The 23245-nt window shown below is 43.8% G+C and overlaps 1 protein-coding gene across 1 annotated transcript in view; it reads left to right on the forward strand.

The window, feature by feature from the left end:
• Positions 1 to 23245, forward strand: part of INSC (INSC spindle orientation adaptor protein) — a 123785-nt gene that overhangs the window by 84323 nt on the left and 16217 nt on the right. Inside the window, exons 8-9 of the mRNA XM_033153387.1 lie at positions 20048 to 20219; positions 22168 to 22346. Of these exons, the coding sequence (XP_033009278.1) occupies positions 20048 to 20219; positions 22168 to 22346 (351 nt within the window). The remainder of the gene's footprint in view (positions 1 to 20047; positions 20220 to 22167; positions 22347 to 23245) is intronic.

Here is a 23245-nt window from a genome sequence, read left to right on the forward strand (position 1 = left end):
ACCCGTGGGGTTCCATTGTAGCTGTCCCCCCGCCCGCGCTGGGCGCCCCACCCCCGCAGGCTGCATGCCCTGCCCCCAGAATGCACGCCATGCCCCCAGAATGTGCGTCCCGCCCCTGTGGGTGGCACACCATGCCCCCAGGATGCGTGCCACACCCCTTTGAATGGCGCGCCCCACCCCAGGACGTGTGCCAGCCCCACCCCCACCTGCTCCCCGCCCCCGGTGCCAGAGCATGAAGCCCCGCCACTGCATAAAACACACTTAAGTTATTTCCCACCACTGTGTTTTGTACATTGTTGTACACATTAGAGAGGGGATGGGGGTGTCTTCACCTGATGCACATTACCTGTTTAGTTTCCTCACCCCTGCAGCATGCCCCTGGAACTCCTATTTATGAAGATGTCAGCTGCAGATATGTGCTCAATGTGCATGTGCAATGGCTGTCTCAGATACTTCTTCTTTCTTCTTCTTTCAAAGACGCCTGTGCTGACCAACACACAGTCTTCACAGTAAGGCTCTATTCCGATGGCATGAGTAATCACAACAACTGGTAGATTCTTATCTGCTGCAGCCTTCATCTGCCTTCACAGCTGTTGTAACATACTGCTTGTTATCTTCCACCTGTTCTGCTGTTGAGGACTTTTGGGGTCATTCTTTGTCTAGCTCCTCCCTTTTTGACCTTACTGCCTTGAGTGACCCTGCTAGGAGTATAAGACACCCAACGGCTTCACTCACTAGGTGAATGTGGCTTAAGACGTCTACTTGGATTGAAGTTGCTTTGAGAAAAAATGCAAGAAACAGCCGCATATCTCAAGAAACTACTGGATCGATATTGACGGTGGCTAATGTCTTGTGCATGGAGCTTCAAAAAATAGCAGTGGGAGAATGTTGGATGCAGAGTAAACAGTCCTATGTACACAGCTTGAGTACAGGGCACAGGTTTTTTTATATTGTGAAGTTCTGTAACTGCCATTGAATGCTCAGGATAAGTAAAAGCGAATTTTAAATATGTAAAATATCCCAAGTTGCTAAATACCATTTCTGTTTAAAATATCAAAAGTTGAGGCAATTTGCTCCAGTAGTTTGATATTTCCATGGATAGTCAGAGTCCCCCCAACCCCAGGCGACCCCTGAACGGAATAATGACACAAGACAACGTGCTATGGGATTAAAATTGGCCACAACTTTATTAAGATTCAGATGTAGGGAGACCTTGGCTTGGGCATTGGGCATTTATCCTTCCCAGCCCCCAGCCAGGGATCTGGGAAACTTCAGGGTTATCCAGAATGTGTGGGGATTGGACTGGCTCTGGAGAACATATGTTCAAGCAGAGAGCCCCCCCCTCCGGTTTGCCATCACTGGAGCGGGAGGGCAATGACAACCTCTCAGTGTATGGTCAATGCCTCCCCCCTAGACCCCTTTAACAGGGAACCCTTGTATCGCCGCTGCACTGGAGGCGTGGGGTAATCACCCCCCCCCCATTTAGGAAGATGACTAAAGGATTCAGCCCAAGGCCTGAAACCGCCAGAGTTGTGACGTTTCGCTACGGGAAAGGCGAAACCTGCCAATGCAGGGAAATTCCTTTCCGGCCCTTCAACAGTGGCCTTGACATAGCAGCGCCTGCGTACCTGTGGAGAAGAGGTTAACCTGCAAAATTAAGAGTTATTTGAGGGAGTGGAGTGTGGGAGAAGCTCTGGAGCCCAACTGCCATTTCCCAGGTAAGCTACGCCTTCTATTGTGTGGGCTGGGTGGTCCCTCCCCTTACCTGGCCAATCCCCCTGGCAACACCTCCCCCAGGCGGGATTGGATGCTGGCTGAGGTAGGCAGAGACCACAGGTATCCAGCCTGGGGAAGGTGACACCAGCCTGAACTGGCAGGGTCCGCTCTGGGATCCAAGGGGGCTGCGCGCGACCATGCAAAACCTGCTCCCCATTTAATGTGGGGAACGGTCATTCTCTGTTTAAAATGTTGGTTGTGGTTTAAGGTAGGAAAAGTATGCAGTGATAGTTAGAGAGCTTAAAGCCATAAGAATTATTCTGACGAACCTTCTTAATAAAGTAACTTCTCTTTATAGCAGGCAAATATATAAAGCTGGACTAGGAAAATCAATTTCTCTTTCTTTGCACTCCCACAAGGCTGTCAGAAAGACAGAATTCATTTGCTCCTGTACCAAGTATATTGAACAGCTCCACTCGTACAAAATATTGAAGACAAAAGAGATATCAATAGGTGATTCTTAAAAATTCTGTGTGTTTGGTAAAATGTTACTTCTGTGTTTTTGGCTGGAACAGTTGGTACTGGTGATCATTAGTCATTACACATAACTGCACATAGAATTACTGAAGATCTTCCTCACTATCAACTATTCAAGCTGGGGCTGTTACAAATAACAGTAAGAGGTGACATAATAGCCATTAAATTCCAACTAAGGTCATTATTTTCTTTCATGATGGTATCATTAACCAAGCCTGGGCCATCTTAGTTGATCATCAGACACTGATTACCATCTACAGCTGGTGAATGAATCTCACAGTCTCCTTTGTTCAGTATTACGTGGGTCATAACTGCAAATGACCAAAACATATTGAGGCATTTAAGATTTGAGGATGATGGCTATGGTTTTTGTTCCCTCTGAAAGCCATTTGTTTCAGAACTGGATGATGTGGTACAATCAGATAATGTTAAAGGCCCCAGAGGCTTCTTCAATTAACTAGTAGTGGAAAATATGATGTGTCTTGGCACATTTAATCAGAACCAGTGAGGGTGGTGAATGTCCTGTGTGAGTGTCTGGAGGTGGTTGGAAGATGGATGGCAGTTAATGGACTTAGGATGAATCTGGACAAAACAGAAGTACTATTTTGGGGAGACAGGGGGCAGGCAGGTGTGGGGGACTCCCTGGAGAATGGGGTAACTGTGCCCCTAAAGGACCAGGTGCACAGCCTTAGGGTCATTTTGGACTCACAGCTGTCCATGGAAGCACAGGTTAATTCTGTGTCCATAAATATATTAAATAAAACAAATAGATACCATGGGCTTAAGTGAATTTACCAGTGATGGTTTGGTGAGGAAGGCTTAAAATGTCACCAAAAATATGCAAAGGTCATGGCTAAACATTGAAATACCAGGCACAATGAGAGCTTCCAAGAAGAACACACAGCAGAATTGATAAAACCATCACAGATTTTTAAGGTGCAGAACTAAATGTGCAGCCAGGAGCCCTGAAAGCAAATCCACCTGCACACATAGGCTGCATTTGCACATAATGCTGTGCCAAAGTAGGGGTTCAGAATGAATGTTTAGGCTCCTGAGGAATGACATGCTAAGCTAAACCCTGGCTTACTTGCCAAGCCGCTTTGAGCTAAAAGCATTGGGGAGGATCAAAGGGTATGTGAGTTCTTGCTTTGGGGCTCCAGCACAATTTGTGTGGCCTCACTGTAAATCACTAGTATGAACACACGACAGAGTTGAAAAAAGCACTACAGATTTACAAGGGTGCACAAATGTCTGGAATAATATCTAAATCGACCAAACTACAGAGCTTGTATTATTTGTGATTGCAGTATTTTGATACAAGTTTTGGTTAAAGTGCTACTTAAGTTGTAGTCTGCAGAGGTGGAGGCCTGGTGAGGCTCTAAGACCATTGCTGCTCTTTATTATGTTTCTATTCTAAAAGAAAAGGCTATGTCGAGATCATTAAGCATCCAAAGGCTCCAGTACAACTTCCAAGGTGAACTTGAACTTGTTTGAGGCATTTACCTGCTAGCCTGGTGGCTTTTGCACCTGTCGGAATCAATCCATTGAAAAGATCACATTACAAAGCCTAGGGCTTGCTGATCAGAAGGTCGGCGGTTCGAATCCCCATGACGGGGTGAGCTCCCGTTGCTTGGTCCCAGCTCCTGCCCACCTAGCAGTTCAAAAGCACGTCAAAGTGCAAGTAGATAAATAGGTACCGCTCCAGCAGGAAGGTAAATGGCGTTTCCGTGTGCTGCTCTGCTTCGCCAGAAGCGGCTTAGTCATGCTGGCCACATGACCTGGAAGCTGTAAGCCGGGTCCCTTGGCCAGTAACGCGAGATGAGCGCTGCAACCCCAGAGTTGGACACGACTGGACCTAATGGTCAGGGGTCCCTTTACCTTTACCTATACCTTTACTGAGAAGATCCATATAAAAGCAACTGTACCAAAAGGAATCATTGTGAAAATAAGACATGGAGTAGGGGTGGGGACGGGGACCAAATGTTGTCCTTGTTCACAGTGCCATATTACCAAGGTTGGCCCCTGACTGAATCAGGTTGCTCAAGGGCTACATTCACAGTGTAACAGGTAGCCTGTTAAGATCAAAACCAGGTCTACTGCAACTTGAATACAAGCTTCTGAAATGGAAATTTGCTGGAAACCTGATAATCTTTTTGAAGAATGAGGTACAAAAAAAGTTTTCCTGACCTGGATCTTCTTTGGGGGGGCGTGTCTTTTGGAGGCCAACGGGAAGTTCCTATGCGGAAGGGACAAACTCTAACATGAACTATTGTGTTTAAGAGAATAGAAACAAAGTCTTAAGGAGTGATCTTTTGTGGAACTGTAACTGTATTTTGGTGATGGTGAAGGGAAGGAATCCAAAATCCACTGGTAATACGGTATATGAAAAACTTTAGCATTTAGATAAATATTTCATTTTGAAGAATTGGAATTAGCACTAGATTTATGGCTGAAAAGCCCACCATTACAAGAGAATGAGAACTGACTATTGTGAATGAAAAATAGCCTATGGTCACCTGATGACGTTTTTGATTTTATTTAGGGATTTGTAAGTGGAGGCAATAACCAGGACTGACAAACGATCAACAATCAGCATGTGAGAAATCATCTCCAATGTGGCTAAGGCTAACTTTGTTTTATTATAGCTCAGGGAAACCCACCTGGCAAGCAAGCTGACTTTTCTGAAGAGAGAGGAAAAGCTTGCTCAGCTTTTAAACTCAGGGCAGTGCTTAATGAAAATCAGTGATGAGATTTAGAAAAGTAAGGCTTAAATGCTGCCTTCCCCCTTCAGACAGACCGTGCTGGAAGCTCAGAGAGAATAAGACAAGAAGGAAAATATATCTTTTTTATTTTAAAAAATATTCTATTCATTTCTTTTTCTTAGTGTCAGTTAGGTGAGAGACCCAGCTCAACAGGACACCTCTCAGTTTTAGTCATTACATTTTTCATAATAAAAATATGTATAACCCTAAGGATAAGCATCCCAACTAAGAGTAATCAGCAAAACAATTACAATTTTTATTATATTTATATCATGCCACCCTCAAAGAGAAGGGGGGAATGTATCATAGGCAGAACACTCCTGTCATTGGGAGATAAGGTGGTGAGGAGAGAGATTTGTAGCAAGGTAGCCACCACATCCATGGCTCTGCTGTGGCCAGGGCAGGAGATGTGGGGGCATAATTTTCATTTTTGTTTCCTGTTGACTCAGGGCAAACATAGTGTGGGGCCACTTTTGTCCACAGGTCTAATGAACAAGGGTGCTTGGGATCCTGCAGATTCACATCTGCCCCCAACATACCCATAGGACATCTACACCAGCAGAGTTTTCCACAGATGTACTGGCGAATCCTCCACAGATACACATGTTGTTTGGCTCATGGTTCTTTCTCTCTGCATGTGGAGCAGCATGAACATGGCTCCCTAAAACACCCCAGATGGCCTTCAACCTATTAATTATTATTACAGTCGTACCTTGGACCCTGAACCCCTTGCGAGTTGAACGTTTTGGCTCCCGAACGCCGTAAACCCGGAAGTTAGTGTTCTGATTTGCGACGTTCTTTGGAACCTGAGCATCCAACGGGGCTTCTGTGGCTTCCGATTGGCTGCAGGAGCTTCCTGCAGCCAAGCAGAACCCTGCGTTTTGGTTTCCGAATGTTTTGGAAGTCGAACGGACTTCCGGAACGGATTCCTTTTGACTTCCGAGGTACCACTGTATTTTAAAGCAAAGAGCAGCCATCCTGAGATTACTATGTGGATCAGTCTTCCATAGTCTTCTGGAAGTCACTGCAACCTGGAACACAAAACACTCTTCACCCAAAAAAGTTTGGCTGACGTAAAAGAACCATACTTATGACTTAAAGTTAACATGTATCCAAGATAAGGCTAAGCACTACACACACACCCAACATTACACATGACCCTAACTGGCGCCCTCTTCATATATATGGGCTGTCCTCTGCATGCGGGGGGGGGGGGGTAGGGGTTGCTGCATTATGGCAAGCGTCACCCCTTGCAATACACTCCATTGCATGTTTGCAACTTTCTTATGTGCACAACGCAGCTATCCATGAAACTGGGAGTTCTGCAAAACAAGGGTAACCAGTTGTGTGTCCAAGTAGTAGATGGAATTCAGCCTCATGCTGTTGCAAACATTTCATCTGCATGAGAATTATCAGCATACCAGATTTTAACACCTGTCCTCTTCTCTCCATGCATCATTTTGGGGGCCAATTTAAGGGGGTGCAAAGAAAAAGGAGGGTGGAAAGCCCCACTGAGCAAGCAGAAGCCCTCGCATAGTGCTTCCACTGACAGGGTTTGTTAGGTGATTTCCACCCTATGTGTTGCAGGCATGAGACAGAATGCATATATGGTGAGTGGGTCAAGCCAGCTACCCCTGCCAGGTGTGCATTCATTTAACATCAGGATGTGCCCAATAAGGAGCAAAAAAGGGCTGCAGTGAGTGTATAAGCAAAGCTGTCTTGCTGGTTTGAGCAGCTCACAAGAATTTTGCACACAGGGTTACGAGGAAGGTATGCAGAGCTTGTGAAGACTTATGAATCTGAGTTCTCCACATTTAGAGGCACTGGCCAATAGCAGTCGTCGTGTTTCAGGACTGATTGAAATAGTTCATAAAGAAAAAGCAGTCTCAGTTGGCACAAAATATCCTTGCCAAAGCATATTCTGTACTGGAGCCAAACACACTACTATAATGAAGTAGACTTGCTGACATGCTGGCTTTGTCTCTCACTACAAAGCATACTGCTGACTTGGTGATTTATCAGAAAAATCTTCAGCCACCGAGGTGGCAACTGATGTATCCCCTTTCTTGAGTGTGGCCATGCATGATCTTCTCTCATATGCTTTGCTTCTGTGTGTATTCTACACACAGTCGCTGGTGTTTGCGAAAGGTGGCGGCAGAACTCACTGGTAGAGCATCATCTGCTTGGCATACAGAAGGTCCTAGGTTCAATTTCCGGCATCTCCAGGTGGGACTGGGAAAGACTCCTTCTGAAACCCCAGAGAACCACTGCCAGTAGTCTGACTCAGTATAAAGAAGGTTCCTGCGGCCACCATCCCTTTGCCCCATAATGCTGCTGGAATGATGCTACATTGTGAAGTAGCATCATTCTGAGGGGGGGACCACATGGGTAAAGATAGCAGCCCCAATGTGTTTGTGTGTGTGTGTGTGTGTGTGTGTGTTTTTTTAAAAGTATTTTAAGAAATAAAGGATGCTGCCACTGTCAATGTAAATGAAGATCTGAAATCTTCGGGGAATTTTAGCTCCCCTTTTGTTACACATCACCCTCTCCACACTTTCAAAACCAAAAGTCCATTTGAAATAAAGTTAAGACATGTACGCCTATCACCTCCCTTCCTAAGTACTAATATATAGAAAATTTGTTTAGACCACAAGACACCAGAGCAACAGTTTTACAAAGCCAGGAGGCCTCTACCTCAGTAGAGAATACTGACTTTAGTCAGAGATTAGGCAGTTTCTCTGTTTCTAATGTATTTCTATCATATTTACATGTGGCAGAAACTTCCATGTTTGGAATTCTTGCCCAGGAGCAGCCAATGTGTTATCCTTAACATGAAATTGCACTATTGGACTACAAGTCCCATCAGCCTTGGTCATGCTGGTTATGGCTGATGGGGACTGGCAACATCTGTGGAGCACCATGTTGGCCACCTCTCTTCTAGTTCAATGATTCAAGTAAAATAATGCTCTCCCATAACTACAGGAAGCATTCCTATTTCAGAACAAGAGAGAACCACCAGGACATCCAAAATGGCTTTAAGGATTTTCTGTTAAATCCGTTCAGGGAGGCCAAAGCATTTGTAATATACATTTCCACATATCTCAATCCATAAGAGAGGCTGTCTTATCTGAAGTCTCTGAAGAAACAAACCAACCTCCTAGTAAGATCGGATCTGGGGCAACTGCTAGCATATCCAATTATTTTCACCCTCTCATCCGAACATCTGGGAGGAGGAGAAGGGAGATGAACAGAGGAGGCTAAAGGTTGCAGACTAAATCTCTGCAACAAATTTCACAATGCCCTTAATTCCATTCAAGGAACTCTTGCTAATAGATGGGGCTATGAAATGAAGCTCTCAGAACAGTGATTGAAAATCCAGTAGAAAAACCTCAACTTAAAATTCAGACTCTTGTGCCTGCCAATTATTTCTTGTAGCATCCAAATTACAGGACTGTGTAACAGTGACATCCAGTGGATATGTGGACTTCAACAGCTATTCTTCATATATATATATATATATATATATATATATATATATATATATATATATATATATATGTAGGCCTACACAGGGTTGTGCTGCCTGACTTGGACTGTTAAGGAGTTGCTTTATGCTAGCCCTGACTATTTGTTCATATAGGCCAGTATTGTTTACCCAAGCCATTTAAGTGCTACAGGAATACAGTCTAGTATACTGTATTAACTGTTTTCCTAAATTACTTCAGGTAGTTTTCTTTTGAAACTAATTCTTATCAAATACTTTGTTACCTTGCATAATTGATGTGTGGGTATTGAATTCCTTTAATTAGACTGAGAGTTGTTGAGAGTTAGGGATATATATCCAGAGATCAATGGATGTATTAGTATGATAATGGTCAAGAGATGCAGTTGATAACTAAAAAGTGACACAGGTGAAAAATAAAAAATAACCAATCTCTCTTTAACCATTGCATGCTGTGGCATCACAAAACCCCAATTAAGCATGAAAAATGTATCAATGTAGAACTGGAGACTTTGTGCAGAATCACACCATATATTTGAAGTACATCCAAAGCATGTGATTTCCCCCAAAGAACTGTATTTTTCCCTTTACAGAGCTATAATTTCTAGCACTTTTAACAAACTACAGTTTCCATGATTCTTTGAGCGTGTTACGACTGCCTGGTTTAAAGTTGAGTTAGCTCCTTATGTCTCTCCCTTTTGAGAGATTGTTGAGGCTCATATTTCCCGGCTTGGATTGGAAATACAAGACTTGGAGGCTCATAATGCTCAGCTCAATATATGGTAAACAAGGTAACCTCCACATTCTCCCCTGACTCACTTTAAAATCTGAGCCAGAGAAGAATTTCACTTTCCCCTCCTCTCCTAACTAGCCATGCAACTGCACACAATTTGTCCAGCTTCCTCTCCATCCCACCCACTTACTTGACTGCAGTTGGGAGGGAAGAGAAGGAAGGGACATCCATAATATCCTCACAGTTAATAATTTTCAGATTGCCAGGGATAGTATATTTCAGCCATCAAATGCCTCACTGAACAGGGATGTTTTTAACTTTCTTCTGAAAGTTAATAATGAGGACACAGCCACACCTCACTCTATAGGGCAGCCCACAACCGGGGAAGCACCTGTCACAGGTCAGCATACATGAAAACAATTTACAGAGGTCAAATTATGTGTTACAGATCTAAACGTAAATTGAATACATTTACTCTTAAAATCTGGAATGTCGTTATGTTCTGGGTTTCTGAAGAATGAAGTTAGGTTCTGGGTTTCTGAAGAAAATGTAAATGCTTTCTCCAGGTGCCAAATGGGAACACTTTTTCACCTTTTGATCATTCATGTTTTCATCTTCAGTTGTAGCATAGTTGATTTCCTCTCTATTCTCATTAATCTTAATTTGCAGCCCACTGTTAGTTTGTGTGTGCATTCCCCCCCCACCGCCCCATTCTTGACAAGGGACACAGCAAAAAGCACTCCTTGAGTATGAAATGTGGTATTTTACTCAAAGGGTTTCAAAGTTAAATCTCACAAAATAAATATAACCAGCTGCATTGAAATAATAACCTTCTTTGGAAAGACTTAAGTGCCAGGTGTTGGATGATACAGCCTCATGCTACTGAGTGTTGGTGACATTATTTATAACTACAAGATCAGAAAATATATTTTTAGTGAGCACAAATCATTTTAAGGGTACCGTGCTATACATGAGCCTAACCCGGCTGTCAACCCTCAGGGTAAATAAATATGAGAACTATGTGGGAAGTGCTACTGTTAGACTTTTGTTGAGTCCCAGGTTTCAGGTCCATCGTTATTATGGGTTACCTGACAGGTTTTTTTTTCTGATTGTGGCTTCCTCTGTTGATTTGTGGTGTATCATCATGTTTTGAATTCAGACGTGGAATATAAAGCAAAGCCTTATTTATTATTTAAAACGACTCACACCCTCTAGCCTGTAGGATCCCAAATGTGGTACTCACAGATTTAACTATGAGACATATTTGTGAGCAAGTTGTCATATTAATACAGGACAATGTATTGTACATCAAGCACCCACGAGGCTGTCAGACAATGGTTTCTCAAGAGAGTTGAGAGTGACATGAGACCAGTGTGGCTCTGTATATGCACTTGGGCATTTGTTGACTTTGGTTAAGCAAGGTTTGCAAAGTTTCAAAGCAATACAAAGTTCTGCAAAAGTATATTTTGCTAGGCTAGATCAAATGTTCAGCATCCAGGGTTCTATGATGACTAGCAATATGCTTCTGGATAGTTAATACATGGTACATGAAGGCAAAAGACTGTCCCTGCTCTTGCCTTCAAGCAACTGCTATTGAAGAACATATGCCTCTGACCCTGGAGATTCCATTAGGTGTCATTTCTACTTACCATTGATTGAATTATCCTCCATGAATATATTTTAATCCCCTTCCAAAGATGAAATTTCTCAAAAATTGAGTGGAAAGGGTTGAGTGGAAAGGCAATCAAATCTCTCTAGTCTCTGTGTTGGTTTTTCATAATCTAAACAATAGATGCTCAGCTAGACTATAAACCACATAACAGGAAGGATACCACCAAGGCCGTGATGATGCCAGCATGGTTAATGAGCAGAGTCAAGGAAGCTATAATAAGCAAAAAGGCTTCCTTCAAAAAAATGGAAGGCTTGCCCTGAGGAAGAGAACAAAAAGGAACACAAGCTTTTGCAAAAGCAATGCAAGCAGACAATAAGGAAGACTCTCTCTCTCTCTCTCTGACAGTGGCGGAGCAAGCTGATTGGGTGCCTGGGGCCTGTGCCCAAGGGTGGGGCCAGCTGCCCCTGGGGGAGGGATCAGCTGCTGTGGGGCGGGGTGAGCTGGGGCAGGATGCTCTGTGGGGCCTCCGAGGAATCTGCCTGCCTCCTCCCACTTAGCTGCCCTACAGCTGAGGGGGAGGCAGTGGGTGGACCATTTGTGGCAGCATGGAGCCTGCGGGAGTCCAAGCCACCTCGCCACTCCCAGGAGAGATGCATGACTTGGGCGTGCTACAGGCCCTGCTGTGAGTGTTGCCCAGCATTTTGTCACCCCCCTCAGTGGTGACACCTGGGGCGCACCGCCCCCACCGCACCCCTTCCTCCGCCCCTGCTCAAAGATAGATAAAATATTTGCATATATCTTCATTGCAAAAGATGTAAGACAGACACCTGCTTTCAAATTGACAATGCAGAAGCTCACCTGGGCAGGGGTGGGCCAGGACTTCCTTTTTAGATCACAGATAAGCAGCGGCACTGGTAGGAATGACAGATTGGCTCTGCTGGTGTACCCAAGCAGCCCCAACCTCAATGCCATCCTACTCTGCATCAGTCCTCTTTACAATACTATCCCATCGCATGTGTCACTATGCCCTGACCTCATCAACTCTGCCTGGCTTCATCTGCATCCGAGTTAGCTGCAGCAACACCGGTGTAAGGTGGGTGGCTGGGGGGGGGGGGCATTTCTGTCAGAGATGCTGGGGAGGCAAAGCCACACAGGACTGATGTGGAGTGGATCATGTTCCAAACCTCGTACCTGTCAGTCCACTGCATCAGAGAGGGTCCTCTTAACTGGAAGCCTTTGGTCTTTTTCAATCACCAACATTACTAGCATTACAGTCAAGGTTTTTGCCTACATCATATTCCTCAAATGCAGAGTCTCTGTACCATCCTGTTGAATTCATAGAGTTCTTTTGTTTGTATTATCCAGCTGACCCATTCTCTCGTCTTGCCAAAGCACAGGACACGCTTGACATTTTAGCTGATTACTTCCCCAGAATTAAACAGAAAGCAGGGCAGCGGTCCAAAGTTCCTTTCAGTGTGAAAGCTAATTATATAAATGCTTTGAACAGCAATTTCTTTTTGGATGTTAAAGTGCTTTTATTAGATTGTTCTCCTGTCCTGTTTAAATTTATTATTGGACACTTATAAATGGTTGTGGCCTAGTAGAGTTCCTTCCCCCCTCCCCACCACTTCAGGATCAGGCCAAAATAGTATAAAGTACACCTTAGTTTATTGCATCATTGTAATAAGGAAGAGGGAAAGGATCCTAAAGCAAGTAGTTATGGATGGACCTGAAGCATTGATTTATTGCTGGGTAGCCAAGTGAAGGTCCATTCTCTTAGATCCATTCTTACTATTAAACAAAGTCCTAATTTCCAAATGCAGCATGTCAGCAAATCTGTCACCTCAAAGGAGATCTCCCCGAATGATTGAAAGAGATTGCTGTGTTATTGATATCTTACTGATATGTAAAACAGCCAGGAATGTTGAATAAAGAGATCTAAATCTTATAAAAAAACTAGACTCCTAAGAACATAAAAACCTATCTGAAATGATTGGTGAAGGAGTGATATCTATAACACTGGGAAGCAGGGCATAGCTAGGAGTATGTGATGAGTCCAAAATGTAGTTCAGGGGTGTATCTTTCAATCTTACTATTGATGTATAACAGGAATGGGGAACCTTTTTCAGACCGATGGCTGCATTCCTTTGTGGGCATGCTCCTGGGGGCCACATGCAAAAATGGGCATAAGAAGTGCCTCCTGGATCAGGCCAAGGACCACTCTAGTCCAGCATTCTGTTCTCACAGAGGCTGACCAGATGCCTGCTGAAAACCTGCAAGCAGGACTTGTACACAAGACCATTCCCTCTTCCTTTGGTTTCCAGCAACTGGTATTTAGACACCTACTGCCCCTGGTGGCCTGATCCTCCATGAAATTGTGGAATCCATCAAAATTGGCAGCCATCACAGCCTCCTGTGGGAGTGAGCGCCATACTTTAACTATGTGCTGTGTGAGGTAGCTGTTCAGAGTGTGCGGTTGGTCTTCTCCACATACAGTAGAGAGGGCAAAGGTACAGTAGATGGACACAGAATTTGTACAAAACTCGTTGCCCTGTGTGGATAATGTAAGCATATGGTAGAGCCAGCCTTGAATAAAGGTGTATTTTCCATCCTCAAATGCTTGGAGTGTCCGGAATGCGAATATATCCTCTCGCTGCTGGTATTCACTGTATTCCACTAGCTCCTCTGTCTGTAGTGAAGTATTCTAGTTATAAGATTGCTGGTGATGCTTTAAATGCTTCTCTTTATGTGATATCACATTAGACTTCTCATTTTGTGAACTTGCGATATAGCATATCCAGAAGTTGAAAATGGGGTGTGTGACAGAGGAGGAGGAGAAAGGTCCAATGTATTTTCTTCTGTTACTTGATCAGGTTTTCTTGCAGTTGTCGATCACAATAAGACATCATACGAATAAGCACCATAAGAATTGCCTTTGCTCTGTTAGCAACATTAGCAATTGTGGATGTTTCAAGTCAGGGTTCCTAGGCTATGACCAGCCCCCCTACCCACAAAATTGACCTTCCCAGAGGTGATGTTAGCAAGTATTAAGGGATTTTGCCTCTGCAATAAAATCCTGAAACATCACCAGTGAAATCGTTGTTTTTCAGTTTCCCCTGCATAAAAGATACTGTTCTCTTATCTTCATTTTTAATGGCATAGAATACATAGCCATTTCTCCTAAATGATTATTTCCCCCAGTGTGCCTCTTTACCTGCGAGCCGGAGCCTTCCACACTATCCCCTGGGTATCCAGGATAAACCCATTTATTCTGAGACTAATTTCTTTCTTGGCAGCCTTTGCACTACTTTATTCATCCATGATTTGAACAAGCCACTGATCCATTTGGTTCTATGGACGTGCTGTCATTTCTCTACTATTTCCCCCCTTTCTTCTTATTGCTGGGCCAGCCCCTGCAGTGGTGATGCTACCTGCAGGCAGCATCTTGAGGTGGAGGAATCAGACTAGATAAAGGCAGGAATTTGTGTCTGAAGAGTGCAGCAAGGGTTTTTGAAGTGTTGGCCCCTGTTGCTACTTGTTGCTTCTTCCCAGGACCATCTCTACCATTAGGCAGAGTGAGGCAGTTGCCCAGTATGTTTTTGGTGTTGTGAAAGGGCAGGAAATTATTAGTAATTTTAACAGTTATTTAAGTAGGGAGGGATAGTGTTATTTGTGGGATTCTCTGCCTCAGATGCCAGTATAGCTTGGCTAGCCTTGGGTACAATGTACGGTACATTGGATCACAACAGATCACAAATATCAAGGCTAAGTGGGCTAACATTTTGCTTAGCAAAGGCGACGTGAGATCTGTATGAGTGGCACGAGTTGAAGCAGGGATCCCTGAAGTGCTTTGTGGCACTTTGGCAATCCAGACATTTTGAAAAATACTGTAGGCAAGCATGTACTGAAAGCAAAAGTAATGTACAGTGGTACCTCTGGTTAAGTACTTAATTCATTCCGGAGGTCCGTTCTTAACCTGAAACTGTTCTTAACCTGAAGCACCACTTTAGCTAATGGGGCCTCCCGCTGCTGCTGCGCCGCCAGAGCACAATTTCTGTTCTTATCCCGAAGCAAAGTTCTTAACCTGAAGCGTTATTTCTGGGTTACCGGAGCCTGTAACCTGAAGCGTATGTAACCCAAGGTACCACTGTATCTAAGCTTATCATAACTCCATAATGCCAGGGTAGGATGGTATGCAAAGGGAAAGCAAACAGCAGAGTGAGAAGGTAGAGGGAAAGCTCTGTTGTGTCTGAGGCATCAAGTTTGTAATGAGAGGGAATGAAAGTTGCAGGTCCCTTACCTGGGGGCAGCTCCCCAATGTCTGCAATTTTCAGACTAATTGCTCACAAAACACTTAAATGAACCCCTTTCTTACCCAACACAAAGGACAACAGCTGCCCTTGCAGGGAAACCCCTCCAGTGATCCTTCTGAAATGTGGAAGAATTCATGCCCTTAGAAGGGAAAACTTCCCCTGCAGATTCCATCTGTTTCTGCTCCAAAATTAAAAAGTTATAGATGTTTTGTTTCCTTAAAACAAAACAAAACACCAGGGTGTGGAGAAGGGGAGAAGAAGCTCCCTCTCTTCTTGACAGAACAATCTTGTAATCTGAGGGAATAATTTTACTCAGAAAGTGAATCTTTTTTAAAAGTGTCCAGCACAAAAGCTAATAGAACTAATTTGGCAGGTGTTAACCACTCAAGGAGTTAGCATGTCTGCATATTTCATACACTTCTGTCAAAAGCAATATATATATAGGCTTCAGAAGGGGAAAAGTTGGTTTTGCAATAGTGAATGGGGTAGGGGAGGGAGAAGAGTAATTAATTGTCCTTGGACAGACCCTGAGCTGAATTAGGAATTGTATAAAGTGCCTCAAACTTAGATGGCCTATTTTCTGAACTCTGAATTAGGGCTTGAACAGAACCTTCTGGTCACTGCCAGGGGCGGAGCAAGGGGGCGGGGGCGGCCCGCCCCATGTTCCAGGGGAGGGAGGTGACACTTTGGCCAGCCCCGCCCTACCCTGCCCCGCTGGGTGGGCCCCGAATGGGGGCATGCCGCCTCTTCCCCTTTTCAGTGGCTTTTTTTGGTACGAGGGGCGGGCCAGTGAGGAGGGGGTGTCATGCCAGTGACAAGCGTGATGCCCCCCCCCTCGCTGGCCCACCCCTCGCGCCAAAAAAGAGCCGCTGAAAAGGGGAAAAGGGGGGAAGCAGAGCAGCGCGTTCAAGCTTCCTCCGCCATTGGTGACTGCACACCTTACCATGTACCTTGATTTGAAGGAAGTGCTGTTTGCTGCTCTGCATCAGGTGGCAAGATGCCTTGGTTTAGCCCTGCTCCTCCCCTGCCTAGATCTCTGCTCCATTTTGGTTCACATATTCATAAAATGGTTCATTCTAATATAGAAATGAGATGCAACAATGGACCTACAGGTGAATACATGCAAAAGCGGCCCAGATCATCAACAGACTGACTCATCCGTCTCTATCCGGCATGTATACTAGGCTTCAGTGGACCTCCTGTATTTGCAATCTGCCTAGAACCACAAAAGTAAGGAGATTCTCAAGTTGCTAGTGAGCTGCAAGGCATGTCTGGTGGACTGAGCTACAGTGTGATGACCTGGGAGTCAGACTCTGATGCTGAACCTGAGGGATCCCAGCCTGCACAGGATTCCCCGCCTCCAGAACCAGCTGAGCCGGGGCCAGGGCTTGAGCCTGAAGGATCCCCACCTGTGCTGGATCCCCAGGTGCAGGCATCAGCAGAGTCTGCTCTGGCTCCTGATGGGAGGGAGGACCCATTGCCTGCAGGTGCTCCACTCCCAGCCTCTTCAGAGGAAGCTGAGGCATCCCCTGGGTCCAGTAACCCACCATCCTCTCCTGAGCTACAGAGGCGAAGGGCAGAGAGGCGAAGGGAGTTAAGTGTCTGCAGGAGGAGTGCTCGCCTCCAGGCCCGGAGGAGAGGCGAGTCTCCGGAGGATCGGGACCGCCCTAAGCATAGGGCCAGATAAAAGCCAGCCAGACCCAGCCCAAGTTGCGTGAGCAACTTAGTTGCAAGCGTGTGCTCAACCTGCAACCTTGTGCCTGAACCTGCCTTGGACCTCGACCTGCTCCCTGCCTCGCTCCCCGCCGGACTGACCTCCTTTGGACCCCTAGACCCAGGACTGGACTTGGACCTCGCTTCATGGACAAACCCTTGGGGCCAGCACATACAGTTTGTTGGGTCTTAAGTTATACAGGGCCGACCTAGTTCTACAACTGTATTTTGTCCTAGTCCACAATGACATGTCTTCCCTAGGAATAAAGGAAGTTGCCTTATACTGTGGCACAGCATTCGTCCATCTAGCTCAGGATTGTCTACATCAGAGTAGAGAACCCTTTTCAGTCCAAGGGCCACATTCCTTTGTGACAAACCTCATAGGAGGCCACATGTCAGGGGTGGGGGTGGGGGCAAGGTAAAAGTGACTGGGGCAATAGGTATAGCTTTTACCTTTGTACAGTAAGCTACATTCCAGTTGGAAGTATATACACACAGGTCTCCATCCCCCAGCAGGAAAGTCAGAGTCATTATCACAGTTCTTATTGGACTGTTATTTCAACTTTATAATAAAGTTTTGAAAATAGAAAGGAAAAAGGACACATTTCAGTGAGGCAAAAGCAAGAAGAGCATGGAGCAGTGCTGGTGAGGGAAGCAGCCTATGGCAAGTCTCGAGGGATGAGCGGCGAGGCCTGGAGATTCACAATTTATACTGACTGAGAGTAGTTCTCTGAGATTTGAAACAGGATTTTTAGTTCCATGTTATATTTTGCTGTTGTATTATTTATTTCTTAATGAAACATGCATACTACCCAACAACTATAGTTTTCCCGATTGACAAACAATACAATTTATTTGGCACTATTTTAAAAATACAAGTTATTGACTTGCCCTTGAGCATCCATTTTTAGGCCCAGAATCGGTTTTGGCACTTCAGTACTCCAAGGTGACAAAACCAGGTCCTTTTTATGATTATAGTATCTAAGCGCGTATATTTGCTGACCATAAATCAGCCTGTGAGGACACAATATTTTGTAATGTCGGAATTTTTTTAAATATACATTGGAGCAAAATGAATTATGTGAAAGGCTGGCTTTGACCTCCAGTCTTGCCATGACTAGAGAAACATCTCTTGTGGTAAGTAGATGGATGTTGAAATCTTGTCCCTCCAAAAATGAATGCTGGAAACATTATTTCTTTTTCATTTCTGAACACCCCATGCTGAACATTATTTGTATTCTGTAAAATAAATATCCCAGTGATATATTTATCTTCCGTGTATTCACAACTATCTCTAAGATAGAAACACTTCCTTTCATAAGTCTGATAGTGTTTCTCATACCATGTTCTTATTGACAGCAGAAACCGAATGCTTTAATTTATGTCCGGCTAGGGACATTTAATTAAGATAACTTGGCATTGTGTATTAATAAATAACTGAAATGAGAGCAACAAAAGCTTTAAACAAACAATTTAAGGAGATGAATGACAGAACATTAAATATTGACAAGGACTGAAGAGACACTTTGAACATACGCACTGAATGCTGTGTGATGAAGAGCTCATAATGAAACTTCTTGCCAAAGGAAGATGGAGATGTGGAGGGTTGGGGAGGGGGAAATCAGTGTTGAGAATAGAGATGCAGGTGAAGTTCTCCTGAGCCAGTTCAAAACTTTTGAGGGCTTGTTAAAGCCACCTCACAGGAGAAATGAGCTTTGACATCTCCCAAATTCTTCTCCGCTTTTAGATTAGATTAGAATCTGAATTGATACAAACTGAATTGATGGCTCCCCCACATTCCAAGGGAAGTTTAATGGAGTGGCATTAGTTTGCATTTGGGTAGGGTGAAGTCGAGACTGCAGAGGTGAAATCTCAGGTGCAAAAGACTAAGTAGGTTCCCACTTGCTCGTCATTGGATTTCAGGGTTCCATTCAAATACATGAAGCAGCTCTGTTACCTTGCTTCAGGAAGAAAGCCCTGTAGGATCTCTGAGGGTAAGGGGAGGGGGGTACATGGCTTGCTAAGGATGGGTGGGGAATAGGTCCCTCCCACACCCTGGGAGTTTTCTAATGGCCCCCAGGGTGGGATGAGATTTTTATAGGGACAAAGTCCAAGAATGTGGGAGATGGACACCATAAAGTACATATTTTCAGAGGCCTCAGAAATTATCTGAGATCCTCCAGAAAAAAAGGATAAATTATCCCAGGTATTTTCAAGTTATTGTGAGGCAACCTTTTGAAGAGCTCATCCATTTTTAGTTAAATGTGTAACTGAAAGCCTATTCAGGTGTTCAGCACCTAAAGCGGGAGAGTGGGGCTCTGCTTACTTATACACCCACCCACTGTCCCATTCCATTCAGGCCCCTTCTCAAGCGTGTTTGGAAGAGGGGCAGCCTGCCAACATGCATAGGCCATCCATGTGAAATGCAATTGTGAGTCCTAATGGCTGGGCCAGCCGTGCCCCGAGAGCTCACGTTTGATAAACTGTTTCTGAACCTGCAGTGTTAAAGAGGGATCAGTGTGGGGTGTAGGCGTGGGCACAGTGTGATGAAGTGTGGCCCTCATCTTTGCAATCCTCATGTGCGTTGAATGCCTGAATAGGACTTGAAGGGCATTCCTGATTTCACCAGATTCTTCCTTATCAACCTTGCTGCTGGTTGGTGTGGAAAATTCTTGCTAGTAAATAAGATTACTCTTCTCTGTTTAGTTTGTGTGTGGAGAGAATGCCTTCCTCAGAACTGGGTGGGTAAGTAGAATGAGCTAGTATTGGTCTGATATATCTCTTTCCAGTCCCAATTAAGCAGCAAGCTCAGAATAGTAGTTGGGATAGACCTGATTCTTACCTGTACAGGCACCTGGTCCCTGTGATGTCTTAGTTGTGTGCAGTTTGTGTTGAGAGACAGGGATAAATGGGAGATTTGACTGGTGTACTTGCCTGCTGCCAAAGTGATGTTATGACCTTTTATGCACAATTATTGTATACCGCTTGCCCTCTCAAGGTGTGCTCTTCATGTTGAAAACATTGTTTCTGACAGATTTCTTTCATGACTTATTTTGTATGCTTTTGGGAAGGAAGGAGGCTTTCCTCAAAGAAATGGCACACTTATTTTTGTTGTTAAAACATACTGTGGGTAGCTTTGTTACCTTTTCCTCTTCCTAGGTTGATGGAATATTATGCTTAGCTGACATCCTTACGGACAATACTCATTCCCAAGCTACCCATGCAGAGGCAGCAGCAGTAATAGCTCAGATTACATCTCCTCAACTCACCATCACTCATCATCTCAGCAGTTTCCTGGAGAACATGGAAGAGATTGTCACAGCCCTTCTTAGTATGTATACCTGACTGCTTCATATTCTTAATTGTATTTCAGTTCAACAGTTACTTTGATAAAATACATATTTTGTTATGTGCAAATGGCTTTAGATACCTATTAGGCCCATAAATTACCATATAGCATATATTAAAAAACAAAAAAATTTGTTGTTGACAAAGGACAGCTGGACATATAAAGGGCCCCATTACCTTCAGTAGCTTAGGGCCTCATCAAACCTAAATCTGGCCCTGTTCCCACCCAAGCAACACCTGATTTAGATAGATGAGGCAAGATAGACAGAAAAGAAACTTATCTGGAGGTGGGGTGGATAAACATTTCCACCAATCAATCACCAATTTCTCTATCATATTTATAGCTTGAACAATTAAATTACGTTTCTCAAATTTAATCTTTAAACTGTGGTGAAATCCAATTGCTGGGTGAGTTAAATAAATGTGCAACAGGAATTAAAAGGCACTTAGAAGGTTATGATAACAATAGCTGTGTCTGCAGCATTTTAAAGAGAATTTCGAGGGAGGGTGAGGAAAAGGATTAGATCCCAAATGCATGGCTGCAGCGATAGCAAGATGAATTGCAGAATTACACTCTTACAGACCAATTAGTTTTACCCATCTGCCCATACAATCACATTTTATTTAGTATTATAACATCATCTTGAACAACATCCAATGCAGGCTGCTAAGTGTAGTAACCCAGGGCCACTAATGAAGTCTGCTCACAGAGACTTTAACTCATGATTTATCTTCCTATCTGTGGCAATACAAATAGAAATGCTTCTAAAATAAATATTAATAGGCAATTCAGAAAATGATAATACAATGTGTTTGCTAAATGGTGGGTGATTTCTGGGGTAATGTTGTAATCCTTTAGTGACAAGTGTTATGTTGAACAAAAGGAAATCTGCAGGGGACTTTGAGAGCAAAAAGCTTTCAACGCTGGACAAACGTGTGATTTATTTTAATCAAATTCCATATAAGTGACCATGATAATTTTTGGGATGGGTAGGGGGAAGAGAAAGTAGACTGTGGCACTTAAGAGACTTAATCATGTCCTGAGAGTTTGGTGCATGCTCTGATAACAAGCATGGAGCTCCTGAGTATTCAGGCTTTTCCATTTGTTTTAATTGGGGCAATCCATCAGCTTGCACATTTTGTGGACATAGATCAGGCCTCTCTATTGAAAAAGAAAATGTAAATTGTTGAAGGGAAACTCTGTAGCCACAAAAGAAACCCTTATTGGACTGGAGTGTAAGGATGCAATCCACAGGTTAAGGTAGGTTCCACAGAAACCAGTGCAACTTACAGGCATAGGCAAGCATTTGAAGCAGGGGTAGTGAATGTGGTACCGTCTAGATCAGGGTTTCCAAACTTGGGTCTCCAGCTGTTTTTGGACTACAATTCCCATCATCCCTGACCACTGGTTCTGCTAGCTAGGGATATTGGGAGTTGTAGTCCAACAACAGTGGGGGACCCAAGTTTGGGAAACTCTGTTCTAGATGGTATTGAATTACAACTTCCATCAACCCAGCCAACATGGCCAACAGTCAGGGATGATGGGAGTTGTAGTCAACTAGTCTAGCAACATCTAGAAAACACCACTTAGGGTACTCCTGATTTAAGTGCATTGATTGAACTTTCTCTTGATTTCATCCTTACCAGTATTGCATGAAAGCTGAGTAGCCAGTTTCAATTTCAAACACACAAAGTACACTGAGAGAAGTGATTAGCTGTATACATATATGCATGCTTTGAGTTTCACCGGAAGGTAAATCAGGTTACCAAGGTGGAAACTAAAAGGTTAGGGGAATGCAAAGCAAAGCTAAAACAAAATCCAGACCTGACCATCCTAGCTAGTTTAATAAACATCAGCAGAAGTTTGTTTGTTTGGATAATCCAGTGGTTCTAATTTAATTTTTCCATCACATTGTTTTGTATATATCTAGAACTGTGCCAAGAGGCCACCTCTGGAGAGGTTTTCCTGCTGGCTTCAGCTGCACTTGCCAACATTACTTTTTTTGATACAATAGCATGTGAGATGTTGCTTCAGCTGGGTGCAATGAATATTCTCATAGCAGCTTGTGGTGACAAACAGAGAGTGGATAGTCCCTATTCCCGAGATCAGGTAAGTGAATACACATTTACTGGTATATATTGCTATAGAACAGGGGTGGGGAAACCTTTTTCAACCCGAGGCTCACATTTCTTTCTGAGCAATGTTTTCAGGGCCATGGCTAAGTGATTTGTCTGCTGTATTGCACCAAATCCCACTTTTGTGTAATAACATCCCACATGGCAGGTTTAGAGAGCATGTGACAATTAGCTGTAACTCTGCAAAGATTTCAGACACCATGTAAAAATACTCATTGAAACAGCCTTTCTTTAAAAAGTGGGGATATGGGTTTGCTATAGCAAAACTGTGATAGCTTGGGAGTGGATAGGACCTTCCTCTACGTTTCCATTCCAACTTGTATATTTAGGGTGCATACAATTCTCTCTTTCTGACCTGTTATACGTTATCTGCAAGTCTTTATAATAATTTAAAAGTTTCGATGCAAATGGTTCCGGAAACTCATCCGCCTGTGTTAGAGCATATAGATCTGGGCTTAAAAGAGTAGCTCAAATGAGTACCAGTGAGTTCCAGCAAAACCCCACAAGTCTGAACAAATCTGATTCAAAACCCCACTGAAGCTTAATGAATGGTTGTCATTGACGTCAATGCTACGGAAGCTTAATTAACAACTATCATTGCACTCTGGCTCAAGAAGCCAGCAGTGTACAATCTCTGCTGGCAATCATCAAGCCAGCAGCTCTGGAATTATTCTCTTCCTTAAAGGCCCCACTTCTTTCTTTTTTTTAAATGAAGCACTGTAAATGAAAGGAGAGAAATTACTACGGCTGTATAGCTATGAAAAAGTAAAACAGCACCCATGTTTCTTTTGAGCAGTGGTCTGCCCTGCTGCTATGAAGCTTCACGACACTGTGTGTGAAATATTACACTACCACACTGCAAACTATCCTTTA

The sequence above is a fragment of the Lacerta agilis genome, chromosome 1 (assembly GCF_009819535.1).
Source record: "Lacerta agilis isolate rLacAgi1 chromosome 1, rLacAgi1.pri, whole genome shotgun sequence".
Classification (NCBI taxonomy): domain Eukaryota; kingdom Metazoa; phylum Chordata; class Lepidosauria; order Squamata; family Lacertidae; genus Lacerta; species Lacerta agilis.